Source organism: Lampris incognitus, chromosome 5 (genome assembly GCF_029633865.1).
Source record: "Lampris incognitus isolate fLamInc1 chromosome 5, fLamInc1.hap2, whole genome shotgun sequence".
In the NCBI taxonomy this organism is placed as follows: Eukaryota; Metazoa; Chordata; class Actinopteri; order Lampriformes; family Lampridae; genus Lampris; species Lampris incognitus.
Genome location: NC_079215.1, coordinates 13,614,693 through 13,640,022, shown reverse-complemented (window position 1 = coordinate 13,640,022; position 25,330 = coordinate 13,614,693). Strand labels below are relative to the sequence as shown.

The following is a 25,330-nucleotide window of genomic DNA, read 5'->3' as shown; positions in this document are numbered from 1 at the left end:
ATACATGTGCAGTCGCCAGCCACTTCTTGACAGTAAGGAGTTTCACCAGGGGGACGTAGCACGTGGGAGGATCACGCTATTCCCCCCCCCGAACAGGAGCCCCGACCGACCAGAGGAGGCGCTAGTGCAGCGATCAGGACACATACCCACATCCAGCTTCCCACCCGCAGACACGGCCAGTTGCGTCTGTCGGGACGCACGACCAAGCCAGAGGCAACATGGGGATTCGAACCGGCGATCCCCATGTTGGCAACAGAATAGACCGCTACGCTACCTGGACGCCCGTATTGCTTATTCTAATCACCATCGTTGTTAAATCCCTCAATTTTCATTTAGGAGTATGCAGCTCAATAGGCTAGTGGCAATGGTGTCAGTAGTGTCAGTTCCTTTAATTCTTCTCGAAGATCGACTCGTTGTTACATAAAAGAAATGTAGACAAAAGTTTTGCCGCTGTGCTGTGTTTCCCCCTGCCCTCTATGCTGCACCCCTGTTCCCAGCTCTGTCTGTGAGCCTTTCTGTTATTTGCAGCCCATGGCTTGTTGTGAATGCTGATGTGAGAGATAAAAATATTGTGTTATGCTGCCGTGTTGGGCTTTCTGCTGTGTCATGTCTGCAGAATCACCTTGAAATTGACTTCCTTTCTCCTTCCTCTGTCCTTTTGTCTGTTTTATTCGGCTAAAAAGAGCCATGAAATTAAAAACGAATCAACCAAGACCCCACACACAAAAATGTGTGTGTGTTGAGCCATGCCAGAAAAAAATGACTCTATAGTGCCGCGTTTGGACAGACGGGTTTGTGTTACTAACACAGCCGCCTCTCTTTTTGATATATATATATATATATTTTAACGTTTTCCTTCTTTTGTGGCATCATATTGGAGGACGGAAGGAGCAAACGGCAAACGGGAGGAGGCTGTAAATCTCAGCTCTTATTTGTTTGGGAGACAGGTGGCCGTGCGTTGGCCGTGTAAATCGTATTGACATTGGGGAGATATTCATCTTGTTTACCCTTATAGCTGTGGCCCCTGTCCCTTTATGAAGACTTGTGCCATATGTCACAGGGTGTCGCCCTGGCTTCGCTTACCCATAAATCTTAGCAGGCGGGATGGTGGAGACCTGTTAGCACAGTGCCTCTCTGGCCTGGGACCCGGGGAATCGGTTGGCTTCCCTGCCAAAAGGAGCATGAGGCAAAGGCCTTAGCTCAAATAAGTCCAACCACTCTCCGAAATGTGTTATCGGCACTCGGTGGCGTGCTCCACACTGCACCTGGAAAACTGCATATGTTGGTCTGTTTTCCCGGACTAGCTGGTTCGCCTGGTCATACATAAATTCACCCTTAACCTGCTTTATCATGGAACAGCTCTCTGTGGACGGTTGCATGATTTATCATCTCCGCCATCTTTAATGGCTCGCCTCATTTCTCCACTTTCCCTAAATTCACTCAGCGCTTCTCCCCATGGTGCTCTTGTCTTAAGTCTTCCTCAGTGAGGCCTGCTATACTTTTGGCCGCGTCCTTTTTCCCTTCTTTTCTCTGGCTTCCCCCCATGCATATGTCTCGCAGTAGCAGACAGCAGTCGGTCATAAGGCAGTCGACTCAAGCTAACAAACATTTGACCGGGGAGTGATTACTTCTTCCTCTAGCAAAATAAGGGTTCAAACCCCATGCTTGTCTGTCTAAGCTCCTTGCTAGACTCAAAAGAGGCATGGGTGTTGCACGGTGAAATTCCAGAGCTAATAGAAACCAGCAGTTGAGTATCTCTCCGCTACAAACTTGGAAATAGTGTCTGCTAACTCCTAATGGCCGGGTTAGTGGTAACCCCAGTAGCCTGTAGACCTGTTCACTCATCAGCCATGTTTATATAGTCACATCCATCATAATGTAGCTCATTTTTTTTGTCCTTTTATTTTATTGCAATGCAGTGTATTTTGATTAGGGTTGCCAACCATTCCTTAAAATAAGGAACTGTTCCTTATTATATATGGAAATATATATATGTATATATCTATATATATATACACACGTATGTGTGTGTGTGTGTGTGTGTGTGTGTGTGTGTGTGTGTGTGTGTGTGTGTGTGTGTGTGTAGTATAAGGCACATTATATTTGTTATGCCCACGCTGCCCCGTCCATCCAATCCCCGTCCCTGTCCCCTGTTCCTTATTTCCATTTCAAGGAGTTGGCAACCCTAATTTTGATATATCATGAAACTGCATCTCAACTTTTTACCATACCCTCTGCCCATAAAAGCTCAAATAACCTTTACTGAACCATCACAGAACAATGCCGGCTGTTGTTTTTGCAGCCATTTTACATGCGCGCCCAGTGTACAGTGCCTTTTTACCGTCACCATTTACTGTATTTAATCATGTTTACGGAAGAAGCTTAGCAAGGCCTGTGATGGGAAAAACATCGGACGCAATCAAAGCTCGCTGCTAATTTTTGCCGTCGAGAAACGGCAAACGACTTCCATCGGTTTCGGCTTAGCCGTTGTTATGAGAGCAATTTTTGGATGAATCCAATTTCCCCTGCTTCATTTAAGGGGTTTCTAGGGCAACCGCGTGGCTTTCAATAACATAAGTGATCCCCCACCCCCACCCCCCTGTTTATCCTGCAATCATTTAGCTATCTATTTACTTGACAGATCTTGACGAATCTGGATAATCCCTTTTCAAGTTGAAATAAACACACTGATGAATATTTTTAATTTTCTTTCTTTCGATTTTTTTTAACTCGTATGTGTGTCCGTATGTGCGTGCACATTGTAGTTCAGTGTGTGCTTGCGCCGACGTGCCTCGTAATTTGTTTGAGTATCCGAGCGGATTTACCTGAAGGCGAGGGGAGAGTCGGCGCTACCCGCACTCGCTGTCTGCTGTTGGCTGTGGCCCAGGCAGACAGTGGTTGTGCCCGGGCCCGGGGTAATGAGTGGATTTGGTGCACTGCAGCGTGCTGTCCCCTCATGCTGATGTGGAGCAGCTGAGCACCACAGAGGCCCTACGCTACTGCAGAGCTATAAATCACCAGCAAGCCAGGCCAGGCGGGGGGGGGGGGGGACGACGACTGTGCATTCACCTCTACCTACGTCTGCAGAAGAACCCCTGCCAGGTCCCCTCAGAAGGCGTTCTTCGTCCCTGCCAACATAGCCACTAATCACAATGTCCTCTCAACCTCCAGCCCCTCCCCAGCTGCTCCCTCTAATTGCCTTTATTAGCATCTCTATGGGAGCAGCAGATAGGAGCAATTTTCTCATTATATGCTGTATTAGCATTAGCCCTGGGGCAGACGTGGAATGCTAAAGGATGCCTTGCTCAAGCTCTCGCTGCTTCTTAGCCCCGCTCTGCCCTCAGAGGACCTCCCTTACTTTCTTCAGCTGCTGTAGGATGGCCATAGATTGTGGATTAATGCACACCGTTGTTTTGACACAAACGGCAGTTAATCACGGCGAGGGTGATGCCGACGGCGTGTGTCCGTGATTTACGGAACATAAAGATTTATAGAGTCTACATACATTTGCCAGTCATTTACTACCCAAACATAATGCTGGGGAGGATCATTTAATGTTTTCATGATGGCTTTTGGGCCGTTGTATGTTGTGCTAGGTGATATGGAAAGTATTATTATCAAGATTATCCTATGGGGCGCCCTGGTAACCAAATGGTTACGGCACATGCTATATAACCACAACGTCCCTGGTTTAATTCCAGCCAGTTCACTATTCTCTATTCAAAAAAGCAAAAATAAATAAATAAAGATAATCCAATGGGACTTAACACAATAACATTATATATAATGATATCTGCTTACATATGCAAAAATACTGTGCTTAAGAATCCAACTGAAGTCTGTCATGATGAACTGTTTGGTAATGTGAAGTATAATTTTAAATCAAAACTAATTCCATATAATACTCCCTCAGATATTTTAAACCTCATTTTGTGCGACATTTTCGGTAACAGATCCTCATTGTAAATTTAGATGACAACATTGTTTATCAAAATACGACATTATCTTAATGTCATAATTTCATCCCGATGCGATACCATACCGCGACGAAGGACCGTATTGACTTATTGCCCCGCCTTGGTTGTATTGCTGTTAAGAGCTGCGGGTTTTATATTTGACATCAGAATTACAGTTATCCTGTTGCTGTTCTGAGAGCAGAGATGACCTCTGAACTGGTCCATGTATGAATATTCCTACAGAATTCAAACATTATTTGCATCTCTCACTCTGCGGGCAAACTGGTAGGTTGATAGGTTGGGGTTAAGAGTTGGCTAAAGAGAAATAATGCGTTTGCTAAGACAGAGAGCTTTTTTTTTTTGCATCATTCAATTAACTTGAATTATTATGGTTAAATGGCAATAGCTGTTTTAAAGCATAATGGGTGTTCAAATGGATTCAGTGGTATCCATTTTAACTTTATTAGACTGATTTGTGATATGATTTAATTTTTCTGCCTGTTTGTCACACAGATACTGATATCTTTATTTTAATTTTCTTTAATAATTTATTTCAATTTATGTCTTTTTTTATTCAAAACACAAAAAGAAGTAGATTTCAATCCACATTTAATCCACATACCCAATTTCCCCCCGGAGATGAAGGAAGCATTTCTGATTCTGATGACTTAGACCTGACGCGAGCCAACCAGTGGTGATCTGGTCCCACCTCCGCTCCCAGAATCTCACATGGTTAATACCCATTTTCCGTCACCTTTTCAGACCCTATCAGATGGCTGTCTCTTTACAGTCATTTATGTCCCTTCTCCTGCTGACACGTGGACCCATCGACCATTAGCTTAGCGTCGGAGCCCGGTACCTCACCGCACACTGTGTGGCGGATCATCCGAACATTGGAAATCTCCCGGCATCCGTAGCTGTCCCAGCGCCGAGCATCAATATCATCGAGCGGTGATACTCAATCGTGTATCATGGAGGGTCTGGAGGGCCATGTGTGTGTGCAGGTTTTCTCTCCAGCCCAACACTTCTCCAGCTGGTTTCATTGAGTAGTCCCCCCCCCCCCCGGTCTGGTTAAAGGTGTACTAGTTAGTGAAATCGGCTGGTGTAGTGTTGGGTTGGGAAGAAAACCTGCATACACGTGGCCCGCTGTGACACATGATCGAGCATCACCGTCATAGCCCATTGTTCCTCTCTATACGCACTCCTGCAGAAGCTGTGGTGATTAGGCCTCCTGACCTTCTTTGTTGTTGCCACAGCCATATGACTCGTGTGACCCTCTGTCCTTTTTGTCTGCAGGGCCAGCGCAGCAGTAGCATCCTGGACGGAGTCTGGCGCCTCCGGAGATTCCAAACATAGTGGCACTGCTGTCACCGCTGATGGAGACAAGCTGGAGGAGAGGTAAGAAGGCTCTCTCTCTCTCTGTCACTCCGAAGTGGCTTTATTGTTGCCTGCCGTCAGATGCACTTTGGTGCTGTAGTCAACTGCTCTTTACCCTGTCGACTTCTGCAACATCGAGTCATTTATGTGAGGGTGTGCTCGGTCATCCAGCCCCACATTCAAAGATGCCTTTTTTGTGTCCTCACCTCGTTTTTGCTCGCTCAGAATTTTCACATCCACATGGGCGTCAGGGTGGTGTGGCGGTCTATTCTGTTGCCTACTAACACGGGGATCGCCAGTTCGAATCCCCGTGTTACCGCCGGCTTGGTCAGGCGTCCCGACAGACACATTTGGAGGGCTATTTATTGCTAACCTGCTAGCGCCTCTTAGACAAGTAGCGTGGCTGCTATAGACCAACACAGATAAACCACAACAGTGGTGAAACATTCCACTTATTGTCTGGGTGGTGTGGCGGTCTATCTCGTTGCCTAGCAACGTGGGGATCACCGGTTTGAATCCTCGTGTTACCTCTGGCTTGGTCGGGCGTCCCTACAGACACAATTGGCCGCGTCTACGGGTGGGAAGCCGGATGTGGGTGTGTGTCCTGATCGCTGCACTAGCGCCTCCTCTGGTCGGTCGGGGCGCCTGTTCAAGGGAGAGGAGGAACTGGGGGGAATAGTGTGATCCTCCCATGCACTACAACCCCCTGGGCAAACTCCTCATTGTCAGGTGAAAAGAAGCGGCCGGCAACTCCAAGTGTATCGGGGGGAGACGTGGTAGTCTGCAGCCCTCCCCCGGATCGGCAGAGGGGGTGGAGCAGCGACCGGGACGGCTCAGAAGGGTAGGGTAAAATTGGCCAGGTACAACTGGGGATCCAAAAAAAAAAAAGTTTTTTGCACATCCACCCTCTTGTCACTAACTTCCTCACTTATCTAACATTACACACAGTCTTGATCCTCAGCATTATCTCTTACTCATATATTCATGCACTTTCCACCGTGGCTCCACTTTTTTTTTTGAAGTGTTTTTCATAAAATAGCAGTCCTAGCGGGAGCAGGCGCACTCTCCGCTTCCTGTTAAACCCGTCTGTGCACAGTTGTTTGACTGAAGTGGATGAGACTCTATAGACACTCAACCCATTACAGTGATCTATTGCTCAGCTACTTCCAGACTTAATAATAAATTCATTTATCATGCTTTAAAATGATGAAAAGGAAAATTACAGAAAGCCTGGTCATTCTATGGGCAATCCATTAAAGTTATTTTCATATAAATACAAATCCTCATCCCACATGCAAGCTCCACCGCAACACATTCTTTTGAGAGTCTGAATCACGGAGCCCAGTTGGAGATTGTTGTATTGACAACTCTCTAGCTGCAAACTTTTTTTTTTCTTTCCAGTTTTCATATCTTTTTTCCCCCTCTTTCGGGTGCCCTCATCCTATATTGTTGTTGCTCTGCAGAAAGAATATGAAATATTTATCAGTGCATCGTGTATTCAAGGCAGAATTTCTACATGGTAATGTTGCTGGCATTGGAGATAACTGTTTGCAATGGCAGCAAAACAACCTTGCTGAAGAAACAGGTTTTTTTTCTGGGGTTTTTTTTTCTTTTCTTTTATGGAGTGGAAAAAATAAGGCTCTTTCACTAACCTTTCGCAGAGCAACACATATGGTTTCTTTGACAGCACCCTCTTTACATCAAACCGATCCAAATCGTTGCTTCAAAGCTCGCCAGCGGGAATTAAGAAGCTGTGGCGATGTGGAAAAGGAAGTCGTATTCTACTGTTTGTGTTCGAGCCCACTTTAGAATTCCCCCCACTTATGAATTTTCCCCCCACTTATGAATTATTTCACCGGAGATGGTTTTTCTGCTGCTTGGGCCTCATGAGTGGCTGCTTGACTGCTGCGTGTGATACAAATAGCCCTGCATCTTGTTGTGTATTTGTGTGCGTGCATGTTAACTCGCTCGCCGACTCTGTCTAGACTCCAGATAGGGCACGATAAGAGCGCGTGGAAGCCCGTCTCTTCTCCCGGCGCTTTTGCTTATTTTTCCGCCTGGCCCCGTTTCTGCTGTTTCAGGGTAGCGAGTGAATGAACAGGCAGGCCCTGGGCCCAGATTGAACTGTGCAGTAATCCTCTCCAAAGCTCTGCCAGCTCACTGATTGCCTTCATTTTTCAGTGTCACCGGCAGGAAAGCTAAGGCAGTGTACCCGTGCGAGGCCGAGCACGACTCTGAGCTCTCCTTCCAGGTCGGGGCAATATTCAACGCCGGTAAGTGTTATCGCCTACACCAGTCGCTCACTCAGAACCAGCCCCGGCATATTGGATTTGGAAGAGAACCGGACACCCAATCTGATCTTCAATCGCAGGCAGAGATGAGACGAACAGAGGGAGGGTGAGGAGGAGGAGGAGGAGGAGGGGTTGAAGGGAGATACAGATTTGCTCTTCAGTCCTTCTGGGAAGAGGCTTGACTGAGCTTTAATCACTCACAGAGGAAATGAGGATTTTGGAGTTTCTAGGCTTTTGTGTCCCCAACCCCTCTCTAGTGACAAGCTGATATTGTAGATATAGTCTTTACAAGGGAACGTGCACTCGTGTTCTCATTAGGACCATAAAGTACATTGCAATACATTTGTTACCATTGCCAATCTTCGGTAAACCTTCGCTCAAGTGTGCATGAAATTGGTATAAAAAAAATTTTGTTTTTGTTTTTTTTTGTTTTTGCATTGGATTTTTGTCTTTTTACATTCCAGATGTTAACTAAGAATATATACCGTGACCATGTTAGCCGTTGTGGTCTTGCAGGGCCAATTTTAGTATCCCCTATCAAAGATGGGGAATAATGGATCTCAAAAAAAATATTCACTGTGGGCAGTAATGACATTTTAGAGGGCTGCAGCCATTCCTCTTTTGGGGCATGTGCAGTATCGCCTTCGGCACTCTTGACCACAGATGGTTGAATTATTTTTTTTTTTGCAAGGGTTATGGCTCGTGATGGAAAAATTAAACTTTACGCAAAAATTATTTTCTTCAATAATAATTTATGACCTACAGAATAATAAACATGCAAAATTAAAGTTGCTCACATATTAAGTTATTTCATAAACTAAGATAAAGATTGGCAATTGAAGAGCTACAGAAAGAGGGCAGTTCTGCAACTGTAAATCACCGCTGTTCAAATTTTATTTTATCTGCAGTATGGTGACTAATAAACAGTTTATTAAATAATTATTTGTTTTGTAGTTCACTCATTTATATATATAAAATTTATTCAAAGTTCAAAGAATTTTGAGATCTTTTTCCTCACTTCTTACATCATTCAGATCCCATTCGATCTCTTTCTAAATAGAATCTTTTATGTTTAAAATAAGGAGGAAAGAAAAATCAAAGTGCAGTCTTCCCAAACGGTACACTAGAACTACTCTAAGACTACGCTAAAATTAAGATAACAAGATAGTTTGGCTTTCTTTCCCAAGATGCTTCACTGCATTGCTCTGCATTGCATATTCTTGCCCACCCGTTGCTAATTATGCAAACGAATTATACCAATATTTCAGTTTTAGAAATAACTCTAAACTGAAAACCTCAAAGCAAATCTGACCGAATTGCACGATGTTGCCGTTTAGATGCATTTCTTAGAAATGTTTTGCAATAATCCATCTGGGACAACCTAGTGGACAATGATGGCCACACTGACCCTGTGTCAGTTGTGGCTGACACCCGCATGGATAATTAGCTTGACTCGGGGATGTGCATGCGGTCTGTTTTTAAGTCACAACGCCGTATATTTTATCAACAGGATTATTTTGCTTTCATCAGGCTTCTCCTTCCTTCAACCTGACACACACACACACACACATTCACAAAGTGTCCTCTGTCCCCATCTGTCTCCCCAACCCGGCCGTCCCTCCTGCCTTGACCCCTAATGACTTTCTCTCCTCCCCTGCAGTGACGCCATCCAGGGAACCCGGCTGGCTGGAGGGAGAACTAGAGGGAAAGAGGGGCCTGATCCCGGAAAACTACGTGGAGATGCTCTAGCCTCGACCTCATAAGCTGCATGGATGCTGTGGCCTCGAGCCGAATCCTATACGGAAGCGCAGTAGCTCTAAAGAGCACATCCAGATCTTTTTTTTGGGGGGGGGGGGATGGTGTAGCCTCCACTTGTCCATACAAACCTCACACCTCTTTCTCCCAAACAGGCATAATGATGTGACAGTATGAAAATATATTTCATAGTTGCTGGTTTTACTACACACCACTTTACTCACTTTTTGCAGGCAAACTGATGCTGGAGTATTGGGCGATGCGCGTGCACGAGCCTCCGAGTTCTTGAATTGGCTTTTGGTCCGGGGTTTGCTAGGTCTCGTCAGTCGAAGCGGGTACTCGGGAGCAACCTGTCAGTCCTGATGGATGTGTATTAAGATGACAATTGAGCCTCTGGAAAACCCTCTGAAAAACACTGACGTGGCCGCACCATCCGGAGCGCGAGCGTCCGTCTGTTGCACCGCCTCACACTACTTCCTGCCTGCCTGCCTGCCTGCCTGCCTGCCCAGTTTTACATGGTATCCATGAGTTCCAGCACGCTGTCGCCCCCCCCCCCCCCGTGCTCCCAAAACGACCCTCGTGCGTTCGAATGATTGTAACGCCTCCGAATCGGCGCTCGAGCTCTTCGGAGCAAAACGTTCTGTCCCAAAATTCCCCTTCGGAGGCTCAGCACGACCGGAAGAGACGCCCATAATCTCGGACTCGTCGGAGGAAAACGACCGAGATGACGTAGGTGCCTTAACCACCGAGACAGCTGAAATGTATTGGTGCCGCGCGTAGTCAAGCTGGCGAGCGAACCGACCTTAGTCATGAGATGTTGCATGCACTGTTATTTAAAAGATTGTGTTGTTCATCACGAGACACGTTGATATTATATTTTGGGATGTTTAATTGGCACATTGATTGCATGTCTTATATACGATTTTAGAAAAAAAAAAAGGCTTTTGTTTTACCGAACCCGGATCGGCGACGTCCGACACGCTCCTCGACGCGGTGCCTTGGTTCTACCAGGTCCGGCCCGCCTCGGCTAGGGACGGCCCGCCGCGTGGCGAGAGGAGCTTCCGGAAGGGCGGGAACTAGAGTTCAAGGCCGGTTTGTTAGCCATCGCAGGCCCTCGCCTGCGGGTGGCGCGGAATAGTTTCTATTTTATTAAAGAAGTGTTTTCTAATGTGCGCGGACGCTGCTCGGTCATTTCCGGGCAGAGAACCGAGACCCCGCCGGAGCGCGTGCGCGGTGGTCTCGTTAGACGATCTCTAATCGAATAAATGACGACGCGATAAATCAAGGTTTCATTACGGACAGCGACCGCGAAATGCAGTATTTTAAAGTTTTATGCCTGTTCCGTGTCTTAAAGAGAAAGAGATAGCTTTGAATGCCAAGTGTGTTTTTAAGAGTCTCCCTGTAGTGGTTCTGAAGTTGGTGTGTCGCATTTGAATTATTTTTTTTTAAAGTTTGTAAGCATACACACATCACTTGCATTTATCCCTCTGCCATTCGACAAAAGACGTTTTCATTTTTCTAAGAGCTTTTGTTCAATGGATTGTTTTTGTCTTCAGCCGCAATTGCAATAATTTAAGACTTTGATTCATGACGTTTGGAAAGGCTCTTGGCAGCGGTTCATCATTTTTATAACATTGGATGTCTTCTTGATCAATGTTAAACAAATAAAGATTTTTTTTGTCTTTAATGCATTTTGTTTTCTTCCTGTGAAACAAACAATTTAAGTGATAACTTGAAAGTAAACAGAGTGCAGTCTCACCAGGCGTTTCTTCTCCGTTTAAATGGGAGAAAACCTGCCGTTTAACTCGTTGTGTGGTTTGGGGGGGGGGGGCTTTTCTCCCCCAACTGTACTTGGCCAATTACCCCAACTCTTCCGAGCCATCCCGGTCGCCAGTGTTGTAGTCGAGTCACTAAACCCCGAGTCGAGTCTCGAGTCCCCAGTGTTCGAGTCAAGTCCCCATTACCTGAGGCCGAGTCATCAATAGTTATCAATGTCTTAGGGCCTGTTACAAAAAAACTAACAAAAACAAAAAAACAGTCTTTATCAATTAACAAGTCCGACTCCTCATCTCCAACTTCTGAGTCGGAATGCAGTCAATGCTCGAGTCCGAGTCATCAGTGCTCAAGTCGAGTCACGAGTCCTGACTCGAGTCCGAGTCCCGGACTCAAGTACTACAACACTGCCGGTCGCTGCTCCACCCCCTCTGCCGATCCGGGGAGGGCTGCAAACTACCACATGTCTCCTCCGATACATGTGGAGTCGCCAGCCGCTCCCTTTCACCTGACTGAGGAGTTTCACCGGGGTGGGGGGACGTAGCGCGTGGGAGGATCACGCCATTCCCCCGAGTTCCCACCCCGAACAGGCGCCCCGACCGACCAGAGGAGGCGCTAGTGCAGCGACCAGGACACACACTCACATCTGGCTTCCCACCCACAGACACGGCCTATTGTGTCCGTAGGGACGCCCGACTTTGCCGGAGGTAACACGGGGATTCGAACCGGCGACCCCCGTGTTGGCAAGCAACGGAACAGACCGCCACGCCACCCGGACGCCCCAGGAAGAGGTTCTGCCTTAGGGCTCCCAAGATAGGAACGACTTTACGTCCATCTATTTTCGGTGTAATCCAAGGAGGGTTTAGGAAGTGATCGGAAACGAGGTTGAGTTTCGCCTGGTCAGGCCTTCAGTCACCGCAGAGGTGTGGCTGCTGCACTGCCCTCGCACGAACTGCAGGTGCGTGTCATATGCGCTCGCTCATCCAGACTTCCGGTGAGACGGCCGTTCGTCATTTAAGACGCCAAGAAGTAAGCTGTGTTGCTTAAGGGAAGCCTTCCGTATTCTTGACCCTAAACCCTGTACCAGACCATCGGGGTGCAAGCGATCTCCAAAATATTTTCGCAAGGGGGCCGTGAGAAACTATTCAGAATCAGGCAAACAAATACACTCTCTATAACAAGTCTCTTCCTTCGTCCATTAAGACACCCCCCACCTCCTCCCCCCCACCTCCTCCTCCTTCGCACACATGTTAATTCTTAGACTACATCTCTGTAATTAATGTCCTAATGGCCTCCAGGCCCAGTGCTTAGCCTTGGGGTTACGTAATTGCCATCGCTGCAGCCAGATCTCCAATAATTAAGTGGGCTTATGCATATTTCTGTAGCATTAGCGACGCATACGCACATTCTGCGCTCGGGAAGCATTGGCAGCCTGTCAGAAGCGGCGGTTTTTGGCGTGATAGTGGTGCCCCTCTTTCTCTGGAGCAACGGCAGAAGTGAAGGTTACATAATGAAATGAGGCAGAGCTAATGAGATGGACAAATTATTCCTCACTATCAACCCCCCCCCTCATCCCCACCACCACCACCTCCAAGGCCTTTTATCATCGTCCCCACGCCGGAATACTGCTGAATCACAGAGATATCTGCCCCCAGCCAACCCGCTGTCTCTCTCTCCCTCTCCCTCTATCAGACTCTGTCTGTCCCCGCTGCCCTTCCGTAGCCCTCTGTCTGTCTGCCTTCCTCTGTTTGAAACGCCTCGACATTTTTCCATTGTGTTGTCTGCTCCAAACCTGTCGGGAGGTATGTCCGTTTGTCTGTCTGCCTCTCTCTCTCTCCGGCTCTGCCGAGCTCACTCCCTCCCTTTTCAACTGGAGTTTGAACAAACTCCGTACAGCCGCAAGAGACTGATCTCTCCCTCTTTCCCTCCCTCTCTCCCCCCTCTCTCATTCATGTTTTCTCTCCCTCGTTCATGCTTTCTCTCCATCTCTCCCTCGTTCATGCTTTCTCTCCATCTCTCTCTCTCTCTCTTTATGCTCTCTCTCTCTTTCATGCTCCCTCTCTCTCTCTCTCTTTCATGCTCTCTCTCTCCCCGTCTCGGGCACTCTGTCCTTCCCCTGTTTCTACCCCCCCCCTGCCCTTCCTCCGTTTCTCCTCTCCTCCCTTCCTCTTCCCCGTTGCTGTCAGTGTGTGTCACTCTGGTCCGCTTCATCCCTTCTCCGGGGTCTCAAGTCATTCGCTCATGAAATCTCCAAAGCTCTGCACGGTTTTATCTTGCCCTCTTTGTGGACAGACATCAACACCCCATTTTTAGGATCTATCTCATTACTGTCAGCGGGGGTCTTTCCTCGGGCGGACCGGCTTTGTTGCCTGGGCCTTCATGCGAGCCCAGTGTGTGTGTGCTTTGCAGCGGCGTATGCGTTAACGTGCGCGTGCCCTGTAGGCGGACTTCCTGCTGTGCCTCTGCGTGCGCCGTGCACCCCGAATCACCGCGCGTGGGGCTGGGGGGGGCATCTAACTCCCCAACAGTCCCCAGTCTCACCATGTGGATGCAGTCTTGCGATTCTGTTTTTCAGTCAAATCCAGCTAGATGTTTTCATTTCCCATTTCCCAGAGTTGTTGGCTCTCTGCCATCTGTCCTCTGCCTCCCATGGCGCAGTGTCCTTCAGCTCCAGAAAGTAGTCCCAGACAATGACTCAGCTTAGATTATACCCCGACTGCAATTTACCCTGTAGGTCAGCGGTAGCCATCAGTGACATAACTGTTACATAAAAGTCTAAGGGCTTCCCCTTAAAAAGAAACAACAACAAAACACAGTTCGAGCTTTGTGCAAACTGCATAAATCTGGAGCTCTTCTCCACCTTCAGACTCCTCAACAACTGCAGTATAACCACGGTCAGGTTTAACGTCGCTGCAGTGCATGCAAACTGAGCGCAGGGAAAGAGGGAAGCGAAAAGCAAAAGCAGAGAGGCGACAGACAGCAGAGGGAGTGTGGAAAGAAGAAGAAGAGAGGGGGGGAAAAGCCCAGCTCAGAAAGTGGGCCACAAAAGCTGCCATGTGCGCGGGCGCAGCCGTGAAATCAGCCCGATCCAATAGATTCTGTTTATCTGGCACAACTACACAGTGAAAGCTATTGGAAATCTGGGGGAGATTTGGAGAGGGGCTGTGGATTTTTGAGTGAGAGAGAGAGAGAGAGAGAGAGAGAAAGAGAGAGAGCAAAAAAAAGTAATGCTGTCTGCTCTGCAGTCTGGCAAAGCAGGCGCGCTTTCAGATGAGCCTGTAACGAGGTTAATGGTGATATTTATCTACAGACACAGAGGGAGGTGTTGCACCGTGTCTCATTTTCACTCGCTCCGCCTCTCTCATTCTCACCCTCATCTGCTCATCCCTAGCCCTCCTCTCTTCTATCTGTCTTTGTTATCGTTGGCATTGACCGCTGTGTCTGTCCCCTTTCTTTTCTCCTGCGTATCATGCGAACTCTGTTATGTCTGACTTCTCCTTATCCTCCACGGCCACCAAATCAGACTTTTCTCTGTTTTGGATTCACCACCACCCCTCCGTCTCCCAACCAACCCCTCTTCCTCCCACCACCAACCAGCGTCACCATCACAGATGCACGCATGCACGCACACACAAACAGAGTCAGTCACCACGTCGCTTTACTAACAGTTTTATTAGAATCTTGCAACAGTTTTTGCAAACACAGGTATGGCAATATTTGCATCGAGATGTACAGTAGTAACTGGTTTAAAGTTTGTTTGTTTTTCTTTTTTTTAAATTTTCATAGATATCTATGTACTATGGATAGTTGCTGAGAAAAAAAAATGTACAAAGCATTTGAGTAAAAAGTCATTTTTTTGGGATTAAAAACACCATCCGTTATTAAGAAATGCTCTGCCATGGCTGCGGGGGAGGGGGGGATATGGCTTTAAGTCTCTTGTCTATCAACAGAAAACAGCAACGACCGTGGCTCCGCCCGCAGGTTCGAGTCTACCGCGGGACGACAGCAGACGCAGAACCGATACTGAATCGCGCCTGAATGCAGAGCTGCTTCGCAAGCGGGGTCGCTTTAGGATCAGTTAAACCCTGACGAATGAGAGTCGGAAACCCCCCCTCTCTCCCTCTGCCCCCCCTCCCTCTCTCTCTCTCTATATATATATGCTTGACTGTATGGTGACCTTTACATGAAGACCTTTACTGTATGGTGACCTTTACATGAAGAGTGCCCTGTCGCCGGTGAGCAAGTCTAGCTAGCCTAGCTTAGATCCCGTGTTTCTAGAAGGCAAACGTTTCATATCAAAAGCGCAGTAACTTCACAACTGTCTAGTTTCTATACACCTCGAGCACAACAAAGCCTACTTTATGCTTTTATCCGGATCAGATTCGCTTGTTTTGTCGTCAAAGAGGAGATTTCCCTCTCCGTACGGAACCGAGCAGTCTGATTGGCCGAGCCTCCTAGCTAAGGTCTTCTACATCCGGTACGTGTTTCCGTCTTCCGTGTGGGCGGAGCGAGTGGGGTTTTCTTTTTTCTTTTTTTGAAACGGCACGGGCCAAGGCGTCGCCTCTTTGCATTGCGCTTTTGATGGTTCGCGATTCCTTATTGTTCTACCGTGGCACCCACCAGACAGCGCCGCCATGGGGTTAGGGAAGTCATGTCAACAGCGACGGCTCACTGACCTATCTCTAGATATACGTCTATCTGTTACAAAATATGAAGCCGGTTCTTTTTTTCCCGTTTATGTGAAAAATAATGCAAAAAGTAAAAAAAAAGAAAAAAGAAAAAAAGCAACCAAAAAAAAAAAGCAAAATACTTAAAAACAAGATAATAAATGTACTCTCTCTAACATTCAGGTAGTAAGTGCCATAAGCCTCTCATAATGTTTGGTACATTCATTACTCTATCTGGCTGTTTCTGGTATCAACCTTAAATTCTTCTGTATGATCCAACACACACACACACACACACACACAACATCTCGAGTGGGAAATACACACATTTCCAAAATTCCAACAAGATGGTTAAAGTAGAAATATCTTATACTACACTCAACATAAGGACTTGCATTATTTACAATATGCATATACAGTATGTATATATGTGCATATATATATATGCACGTGTATACACACATATATACACATGTATACATATATGTATATATGTATGTATACATATGTGCAAATGTACATATATAGATATGTGTACACATATACATACATGTACATTTGCACATATATACATTATACATATATAGATACATATATGTATATATGGACATACATATATACACATACATACGTATATACTGTAAAATTGTAAATCAAGTGAGATAAAAAGGCACAAGTTTCCCTTCTTTAAATACAATGTAAACATCTCATCAAAAAGCATGCATTAACATTTCATTTTACAAAAAGGATATCATTTTAGACAAAGTACTTAAATATTGTTTTCCAGCAAAATAGAATTCTCTCAAAAATACTTTCCCATTCATCCTATGAACCTTTTATTAGTTTTTTTTTCCTCGAAAAAAGGAGGAAGATGGTCAGAATAAGGAAACATAGTGGTAGCTTAACATCAGGGTCCTTCACAATTTGAGCACAATAATGCACACCAAAGGGATGGTAAAATGAGATTGAATCGAGGGCCTCTATAGTGTGTGATACTATAGCTGTTCTCCTGCCATTTAAATTTTACACACACACACACACACACACACATATATATATATATATATATAGTATCTTTGGGCATTTATTTATTCATAAACACAACCGCGGAAGAGACCTTCTATACTACAGCTGGCTTTCACCGATACCATGAGGCCTCATAGACGGGTAACCTTGGGCCGGGTGATCATGCAGAAGTTTCCCCACATAATCAGCTCGTGATTAAAACAGACAATTCCCGCTAGCTGCACTAAATGCCTCGTTTCACATTGTTATCGCCCCCTGTGCAAATCTGAACGTGGAAATAGGATATGGTTAATCTCGTAACATAAAAATGCATAAACCCCAGCTTGAAAGAGCAGATCAACTATGCACATGCTTGCCAGGAAAAGACGCACACAAACGTTAACCGTACACGCATGCATACACACACATGTAAATACATTCTCACAGGGCACACGGAAACAAATAATCATCACATGCCCCACTGTTTTTGTTTTTTTTCCATTTTGTTTTTGTGTTTTTTCCTCCCCAGCAGCTCTAGCACTTCTCAGTAGCATCGTATTAGTGTTGCACAACCACCCGGCAACCAGTAGGGTGTGAGACAAGTTAATGGTCCAGATGACTAGGCCTGGCATACCTATGATAGTAGTTAAGCCCGAAAACGAGGGAAATGAGAGACACAAAAGCAGGAAGGGTGACAATACCACCGTAATAGTCGGTTCTTTATCAAGCATTCGTCAACGTGCGCGCCAACAACATCGCCTGTACAACAGCTGAATGAGAGAGTGTGACTTCAAGCAGTTAACACCTGTACATGTTGGCCTGGGTTCCATACATTAGTCATTTGCTGTAAGCACTCTAAATTAATGCTTCTTCTTCTTCTTTTTGTTTGTTTTGTTGTTGTTGAGTATACCAGCAGTACCAGCTTTTATAGAATATGTGTGTTTAAATTTTGTCCCTAGTATATTGTCTGCAAGTCGCTGTACACGTGTTATCATGTTATATCGTTTGCCCGACTTTGTAGAAAAAAAGCACCTTAATGTAAAATGTCTGGCTTGTCAAAAACTAAACCTTTGCAACACAGTTGTATAAAAAATGCTTTTATTATTTCTGGGAAAAGTAGATAAGTGTCGGTTCACAAAGGGCTGGTTTTGCTTCACTGTGAATAAAAATGGACAATTGGACGGGTGCTCTGAAGATTACACAAATAACAGCAATTATTATGGATGCACCTCTGTCAAATCCATTACCAGTATAAACACTAAAAACCATTTCACGAATGCATGTGGCGTCTCTAGTACTCTTGAGCATCTGGACAAAAAAAAAAAAAAACAAAACAATCATCATTTGAACAATGCTGCGTTAAATTCTACACATCTGAAATAGTGTTTACTCGGTACGACAGGGGGGAGCTTCACGCGTTATTGTACTTAAGCTTTCGTCACACAACAGTAATGAACAGCTTTAGCTCTGAAGTTTTGCATATTAGTTTTGATTGTTTTACAACAACGTTATTTGAAGGAAAAAAAAAAAAGAAAGAAGATGAGTATGTGAACGTTATCTGATGGATGCTGTGCTCTCCGCCAAGAGAGTCAAAGGTCGGACTCGTCAGATCCGACGTCACTATCCAGCTCGCGATGAAGCCCGTATAGCCCTTGGAATATATTCAGATAGACCTTTCCGCCTTACGGAGAGTCGGGGATTTTCTTGCCGAGAAAACAGGCGCGCCTCCCGACAAACCCCTCCGCTCCGCGGTCTTACCGTATGTCAACACACTGCAAAGCTAAATCTAAAGTATTGGCATAATTTTTTTTTCTTTACATGTTCTCGGAGTAGTGCTATTATATGTGAAAGACTGCATAAGCCGTTGTTAATATTTGTAAAAGTTTGTTTTTTGTTTTTTTTTCTCTTCTAGACTTTGCGTTATCGGTTCTTAGTGCCTTTGGAGTGCGTCTGTGCATATGTTGAGAAAATGTGTGGACAACGTGTGTGAAAGTGAGAATTACCCTCTACGTGAGCGTGCGTAGTAAGTGTGTCTTAGCGCATCCTAGGAAATGTATGGCTTTGTCTCCATAGAAAACACTGTTATCTTCTTTGGGGCAAGGGGGCTTTTACCGATGCTTCCGTCTCATCCGTCCAGAGTCCTTCTCAGCGTGTCGCACTGGGCTCTGAGAACCTCTCTTCGCCGGCTCTTACCAGCTCAAGGAGACAGCAGAGTACAGATGGAACAATTCCCCCGTTTGTCATGTCCTGGGCATCGTGTTACTTCCTCTGCGGTCTTGCAGAAGGTTGGTGGCGTGTTGGTCACAGAGCGTCGGCCGCAGGTCAGGCCCTCCTCGCACATTTCCATCTATTTCCTCCCCTCTTCCAGATCTTGATGTCATTTCCCTCCCGGTTGTGTAGCGAGTCACTTTTTGTGGAAGTAGATTGTATGGGTGAGACCTGACTCCACCTTTGGTATCTGGTCACTGATTATCTCCACCAGCATGTCAGGGAACTCCACCTTCAGGGCCTGGGACTCCCGAAAGGTGTAGAAACAGAAGTCCAGTAGGTTGCTCACCAGCTGTGCAACACACAGACAACATAGCTCATAGCACATACTCAGGAATTTTGACTCAAAGATGTGTCTACAGATTTTCATATTGTCCCTCAAGTCAATAAAATGACAACAACTATGGACAATGACACTACAACACAGCATACAAAGTACAACATTCAACAGCGTGAGCTCCCCCCCCCCCCCCGCCTTCCTTTATATTCTTTCTCCAACTAAGAAGTGGTGCCACAGTATTTCTTCTTAGTTGACCACTTGGGGGTGCCACTGGCACTTACTGAACAATAGTAAAGCCCCCTGGAGAAGGGGGTCTAGTCCCATTCACTCGCTCATTAGAGTCACTAAAACCTTATTATCTATCTGTTAGGTCTCTCCCTCATTGACTTATCTGCATCGGCTCGGCCCTCTCCGTCACAATGTCACATGCGGATTAGCCCCCATGCATAAAGAAATTGTGATGTATCACATTTGTTACAGTACGCTGAACCCCATGCACTGGTCCAATAAACTTAGAGCTGGCATTCTTTTCTTTCTGTTCGATTCCAGCGGGCTGGCCACTGCCTTTTCCAAAACAAACTCCCCTTCAGGGAGGGATTGGAATGCAATAATCCTTATTCCTGGGCCACAGTGCCCATTCGCTCGCCATGCAAATGCATAAGCCAAGTCCACTGTATGTACTGCCATATCACCCCAACACTACCAGTAGTGAGATGAGAAACATAAAGTTCCACAGATCCCTCCCCGAACACCCCCCCCGTCCTCGAACCCCCACCATGTAAAGGCGTAGCGCACTTGGGGGGCTGCCAGTGAAAGTGTGCTATGCTGTAGGCACTTGGCATATTAGGCAGGCAGGGCAAGGGTACTTACATCATGCATGGCATCCAGTAGCTTGGTGAGCTGGAAGAAGCGCTGCCAGGTTTGGCCGGAGTTGTTAGTGGCTTTGCCCACCGAACGCCGGAGCTCCTTGATGTAGTTAACCCTCATCTCCTCGAATGCCGCCTGGTTCTGCAGACCGTCTTTGGGAACTGAGGGAGAGGCACAACCCCAAAATGTTGTATATTCTTTTTCCCAGTCCCCTTTATTATCTTTTAATTTCTCATTGTTTACGCCGTTGTAACGTGAACATGTCAGATGGCATCAACGGTAGTTAGAAACACATGGCCAGTTATTCACAGACGTCCCAGCACAGTTGTGTACTTTTTGCTTTGATTTTACTTACACAATGACTGTTGTGTGTAGCCGCTGATTCATGGAGCGCAGCTGATGTGTTGTAATTCATTTATAAAGTCATCACATGAGTCATGCAGTTTGTCTGATGTCCAGAGCGATTAAATGACTGTCACCCTCCTCCCCTATTAGTGCGCCAGAGAAACTCGATTAATTGTGATGATTATTTTCATCATCTCTTTAACTCAGAAACGGCATATTGGGAGGAACGCAGAGGAAGGAGCTAGCCGCACAATATGTCTGAGGACAGACAGAATGAAAAAAAAAAAAAAAGACAGCCCAACCCCTTCTCTTCCCCCTCTCTTTCCTTGCCTGCGTAGAGGACAAAGTCGCAGATATGGAAGTCTGCCAAAGCTCTTAAATGACATTCAGCTATACCGTCTGTCTGATTAAGAAACACCTCACCTTTCAGAGAGTGTCCCCTTGAAGAGGCCTCACAGAAAGCCTTCAGCAGCCCGGCGGGGATAGCTCACACACCAGTCGCACACCCTTGCAAGGAGCCAGAGCAATGCAAATGCTGCACGCTACCCATCGAATTCCCCGCTAAATACTGTAAACCTATCGAAAGCTGCAACCTTCCAGAATATTCAACCAGATTAGTAGGCGTGGTAATTGGTTTTGCATGCGATGGAATAGGTTAGGGTGACCATAAAGAGAGAGAGAGAGAGAGAGAGAGAGAGAGAGAGAGAGAGAGAGAGAGAGAGAGAGAGAGAGAGAGAGAGAGAAGAGAACGAGTCTAACGGTCTGCCAGAAGCCTTATGACCCTCGCTGGTGACTGCAGGTCCAGATTCCTCTTAAGTCACAGCATGGCTTAACATGTCAAGGCCTGCTGATAATGACCAGTTATACATTTGTACCGTCAATAAACAAGTAACAAAATTTCACCGGGAAAATTTTTTTTTATCTTAATGTTAAATTTACTAGTCTGTCTACCCCCCCCCACCCCTCCTGTTCTGTGAGTTGTAAGGATGTCCTCATTAAACATATAGCTGCTGGTTGCAATGCTTGGAATCCTTGTTTTCTGTTCTGCAGAGTGCATAGCTGCAGGCGAAAGCCTACATCTTGTCTGTTAGCTTAGCATTTCTCCGAAGAGAGATCATTGTGGGTCTATGACTCGGTGGGCCTCTGTGTCTCTCTGTTTACCAATCTCATGGTGCCTTCCCACTTTCTCATTCTACAAAATTCTCTCTCTCTCTCTCTCTGTCACTGCCATGCACTAACACCCAACTATCCAATAGGTATCGATATATAGGGCACGGTGGAGGGGGGAGGGGGGCAGCATGAAAACAGATAGGACCATGGAAAGGAGATGGTGATTTCAACTTGTTTCATGGCTGACATGACGGGAATGTGCTAAGACCCAGGGTCATATTTGGACCCTTTGTTTTTTTTTTTCTCCTCCCGCTGACCCAAATATTCCCTGATTGAACACTGGCCTGGTATTTAGGGGTGTCACCATGGCAAGCCGCAAAAGTGGGACGTTTATACCATAGTAATTGGTGTCAAAAGGATTTTGGCTGCACATACAGAGACTTTTCAACTGGGTCACATTTCCCATGTTGAAATTTGATTCACTTGCATTATAATGAGAACTACGAGCCCGGGAACCCATTTTGTTTGGCACATCCGGTAAAAAGGCGAACTCGACTCACACGGCTCCAGAGGATGCTGGTCACGAAACATGTTTTCTTTCACTACATGTGACACAGACATGCAGTTTCCTGCTTTGGATTGCTGGTGCATACCTCACTGACAGGGCTGTTCTGGGTCCTGATTTAATACCTGATAGCGTTCATTACAAAAATTTTACGACTGCCTCCAAGCATTTCTTCAATGACAAACTGAATCTAGAGGAAGCTTGGGGAGTTTTTTTTTTTTAAAGTGAAATAAAATCATGTAAAAAAAAAAACAACAAAAAACAGTGCCAAGCACACACAATTATAACGTATGATGTGAATTAATAAAATATTCATGGACGGCTCGGATGAAAAGCTCGCCCGCGATATTTTATGTGGTGCAAGAGAATTATCGGGGTTTAAAAATATTTTATTGTTCAGTATGTTATGGGTGATTAAGACATCTCGTCTGACCACATACTGCACACCCTCGTTATCTTTTATAGGCTCGCCAGACATCCCAAAGATGAGCAGAGAGTAAAAGAAGACCCAAAGCCGGCGATTGGGAGGAAATCTAGTTATAGTCTCTCCGCTTGGGTGTTGAGGTGAATGAGTGCGGTTGGTTTGAGCGGGCCTCTGTTTCTATGCTATTCCAAACAGGGTCACATGAGACACCGCAGGCTCAGTGAAACCTTAGCCAAGGTCAGAGAGGAATAACAACCCTCCTCTCTTTTTCTCTCTTTGTTTCCCGCTCTGTCTATCTTTATTGCCATCTCTCTCTATCTCTATCGCCATGTCTATCCTCCGTTGCTATCTCGCTCACTGAATCTCAATTTCTATTTTTATCACTCCTCTCTCTCTCGCTCCCTCTCCCACTCTCTCTCTCCCTCTCCCACTCTGTCTCTCTCTGACACACATGCGTATGTTGCAAACCAGCCCAAAGGCACACACACACACACACACACACACACACACACACACACACACACACACACACACGGTGACTCCACAGTACTTGCTCATCTGACATGTTCTGACAACTCCTCTGTAAACATTTCTGCAACTTCTCCTTGCAAAAGCCGCGGCTAACATTTTCTCGGAAAGGCCGTAAATAAGTCAACTCGGTGTGTTACTTCGTTAAGACCCCAGGAAACGGATCGCTCGTTTCGCGGCCCAATTCAGCGTGGAATGGCCGGGTTTCAGTACGGCGGGCAGGCGGAGGAGCTCTCTGCGCCACACAACAGGAAGGCATCCCCCCCGCCCCGTCGCTCGGGCCTAGATCAGACTACGGGAGTTTTAAAATCCTAACCGATTTTGAAATCGGGTTGCATCACGCACATAAGGAGACGCTTCATAGACGCCGTTCTCGCTAATCTCAAACATGCACACACCACAAGATATGAAAATAATGGCGCGTCACACACTACCGGATATTTATTAAGATTATCATTCCAGAGGGAGCAACGCACATGATCTCACGTGATCTCATGTGATCTCGCCGGGGGGGAGTGGATGTAAACAAAATGGAGACTGACATTCTCTTTGTCCACGGTTGTGATGCGTCTCGCCACACATATCGGCAGGCGTTTCCTCCGTCTCAGCTGTCCAGTGCTCCCGTACAACAGCTTCGGGTTTCTTCGCGGTCACCATTTCAGAAGTCCTCTCCGTCTCCTCATAGACTCTCTCATTGGCTGTTGCGCTCCCGCTCGGAAAGCAGTGACGTAATCGTTCAGGTTTCAAATCCTAAATATCAAACATGTTTGAAAATAATCGGGGCGGCCCCCACGAGTCTGCGAGCAGTTCAGGGGGTTTAAGATTGGATCTGTAAACCTCTCACATTACCAGATAATCTGGGCCTAACATCGGTACCGACCAAGGTCCCAGATCAGATTTCTCCTCCGATTGTCGAGAGGGGTGAGTCGAGGATACGTCAGCCCAAAACTCCTGTAGTCTGAGCCTGGCTTTATTTTCCGCTCGCTCACACCTCAACACCACTATGTCCTGAGTAAATCACGCAATATCGCAGCAGATTAAAAGCAATTGCCTTGGAACTTGGCAACAGAAAGGCACCTTAAACTTCTTCTCTCACTTCCCACCATCCTTGCCTCTTTTCACCGCTTCCCTTCCCTTCAAAATTCCAGCCCATGTTGGAAGGAAGTGGAGAAAAATAGCAGGTTTTGGAGCACTGCCTGGTGTTTGACTGGCCTTTATTAAGTACAGCAGGGCTCTCTGGAAAACCTCCAGAGAACCAGCCAGGAGAAGAGAGAGATGCCACAGCAACAGAAGGACCATCTCTCTCTCTCGCTTTCGCCCCCCCCCCTCTCTTGCTCTCCCTATAGCTATGCACCTGTCTCTTTCCCCTTTCTCCTCACAGCTAGCTCTTACTGTCAACTTTTGTCCAGACTCACTCTCCGATTCTCTTTTTCCCCGTCTGCATTTTTACACTTTCTTGTTCCCCACACCCAACTCACGAACATCCCGTAGCATAAATCTAACCGGTGCCCCCGTGGTTGCAGATGAGTCGAGCAACGCTGACTTTATATAAGAACAATAACTGGGCAACTGACTCTCCCATGCATAACTGTATATACTGCACCAATAAGCCAAACCCAGCTCACTTCCCGGATAAATATTACGGAAATATCTTTTTAATCATATATACATTCTTGGCCTGGCAGCCTGTCCAGGGTGTCTCCCCGCCTGCCACCCAATGACTGCTGGGATAGGCTCCAGCATCCCCGCGACCCTGAGAACAGGATAAGCAGTTTGGACATTGGATGTATGGATGGCTATATACATTCTATAAATCATGAGAAAGCAAAATTGTCCACATTCAGTCATCATGACTCACCCACAGGCCAAATGTTTGTGTCGGAGACGCATCAGGACATGAAGCTTGTGTGAAAGTTCAATAAGGAAGATCATTTCTTTCATGCTGACACAGTCATTCACCAAATTCCAAGCGTCGCCTCATTTCACTTTCCGTTGCTTCAGCTTTCCCACGCTGTCAAAATCTGTCTCACGCTGTCAGAGCTCGACGCCCCAGTTCACTAATTAAGCGCGTCATTACAGCTGACCAATCACCTTTCTGCCCGCCCTTGGCTCTCCAATC

At 46.3% G+C, this 25,330-nt stretch overlaps 2 protein-coding genes across 2 annotated transcripts in view; one reads left to right on the top strand and one right to left on the bottom strand.

Annotated features, from left to right (window-relative positions):
- arhgap10 (Rho GTPase activating protein 10) overlaps window positions 1-11,039 on the top strand; it is a 60,853-nt gene extending 49,814 nt beyond the window's left edge. The window contains exons 21-23 of the mRNA XM_056279786.1: window positions 5,253-5,354; window positions 7,515-7,606; window positions 9,285-11,039. Of these exons, the coding sequence (XP_056135761.1) occupies window positions 5,253-5,354; window positions 7,515-7,606; window positions 9,285-9,373 (283 nt within the window). The 3' untranslated portion in view covers window positions 9,374-11,039. The remainder of the gene's footprint in view (window positions 1-5,252; window positions 5,355-7,514; window positions 7,607-9,284) is intronic.
- A 6,883-nt stretch (window positions 11,040-17,922) lies between these two features.
- Window positions 17,923-25,330, bottom strand: part of LOC130112428 (mineralocorticoid receptor-like) — a 42,866-nt gene continuing 35,458 nt past the window's right edge. Inside the window, exons 2-3 of the mRNA XM_056279768.1 lie at window positions 20,243-20,400; window positions 17,923-19,384 (exon numbers count right to left, since the gene is read on the bottom strand). Of these exons, the coding sequence (XP_056135743.1) occupies window positions 19,229-19,384; window positions 20,243-20,400 (314 nt within the window). The 3' untranslated portion in view covers window positions 17,923-19,228. The remainder of the gene's footprint in view (window positions 19,385-20,242; window positions 20,401-25,330) is intronic.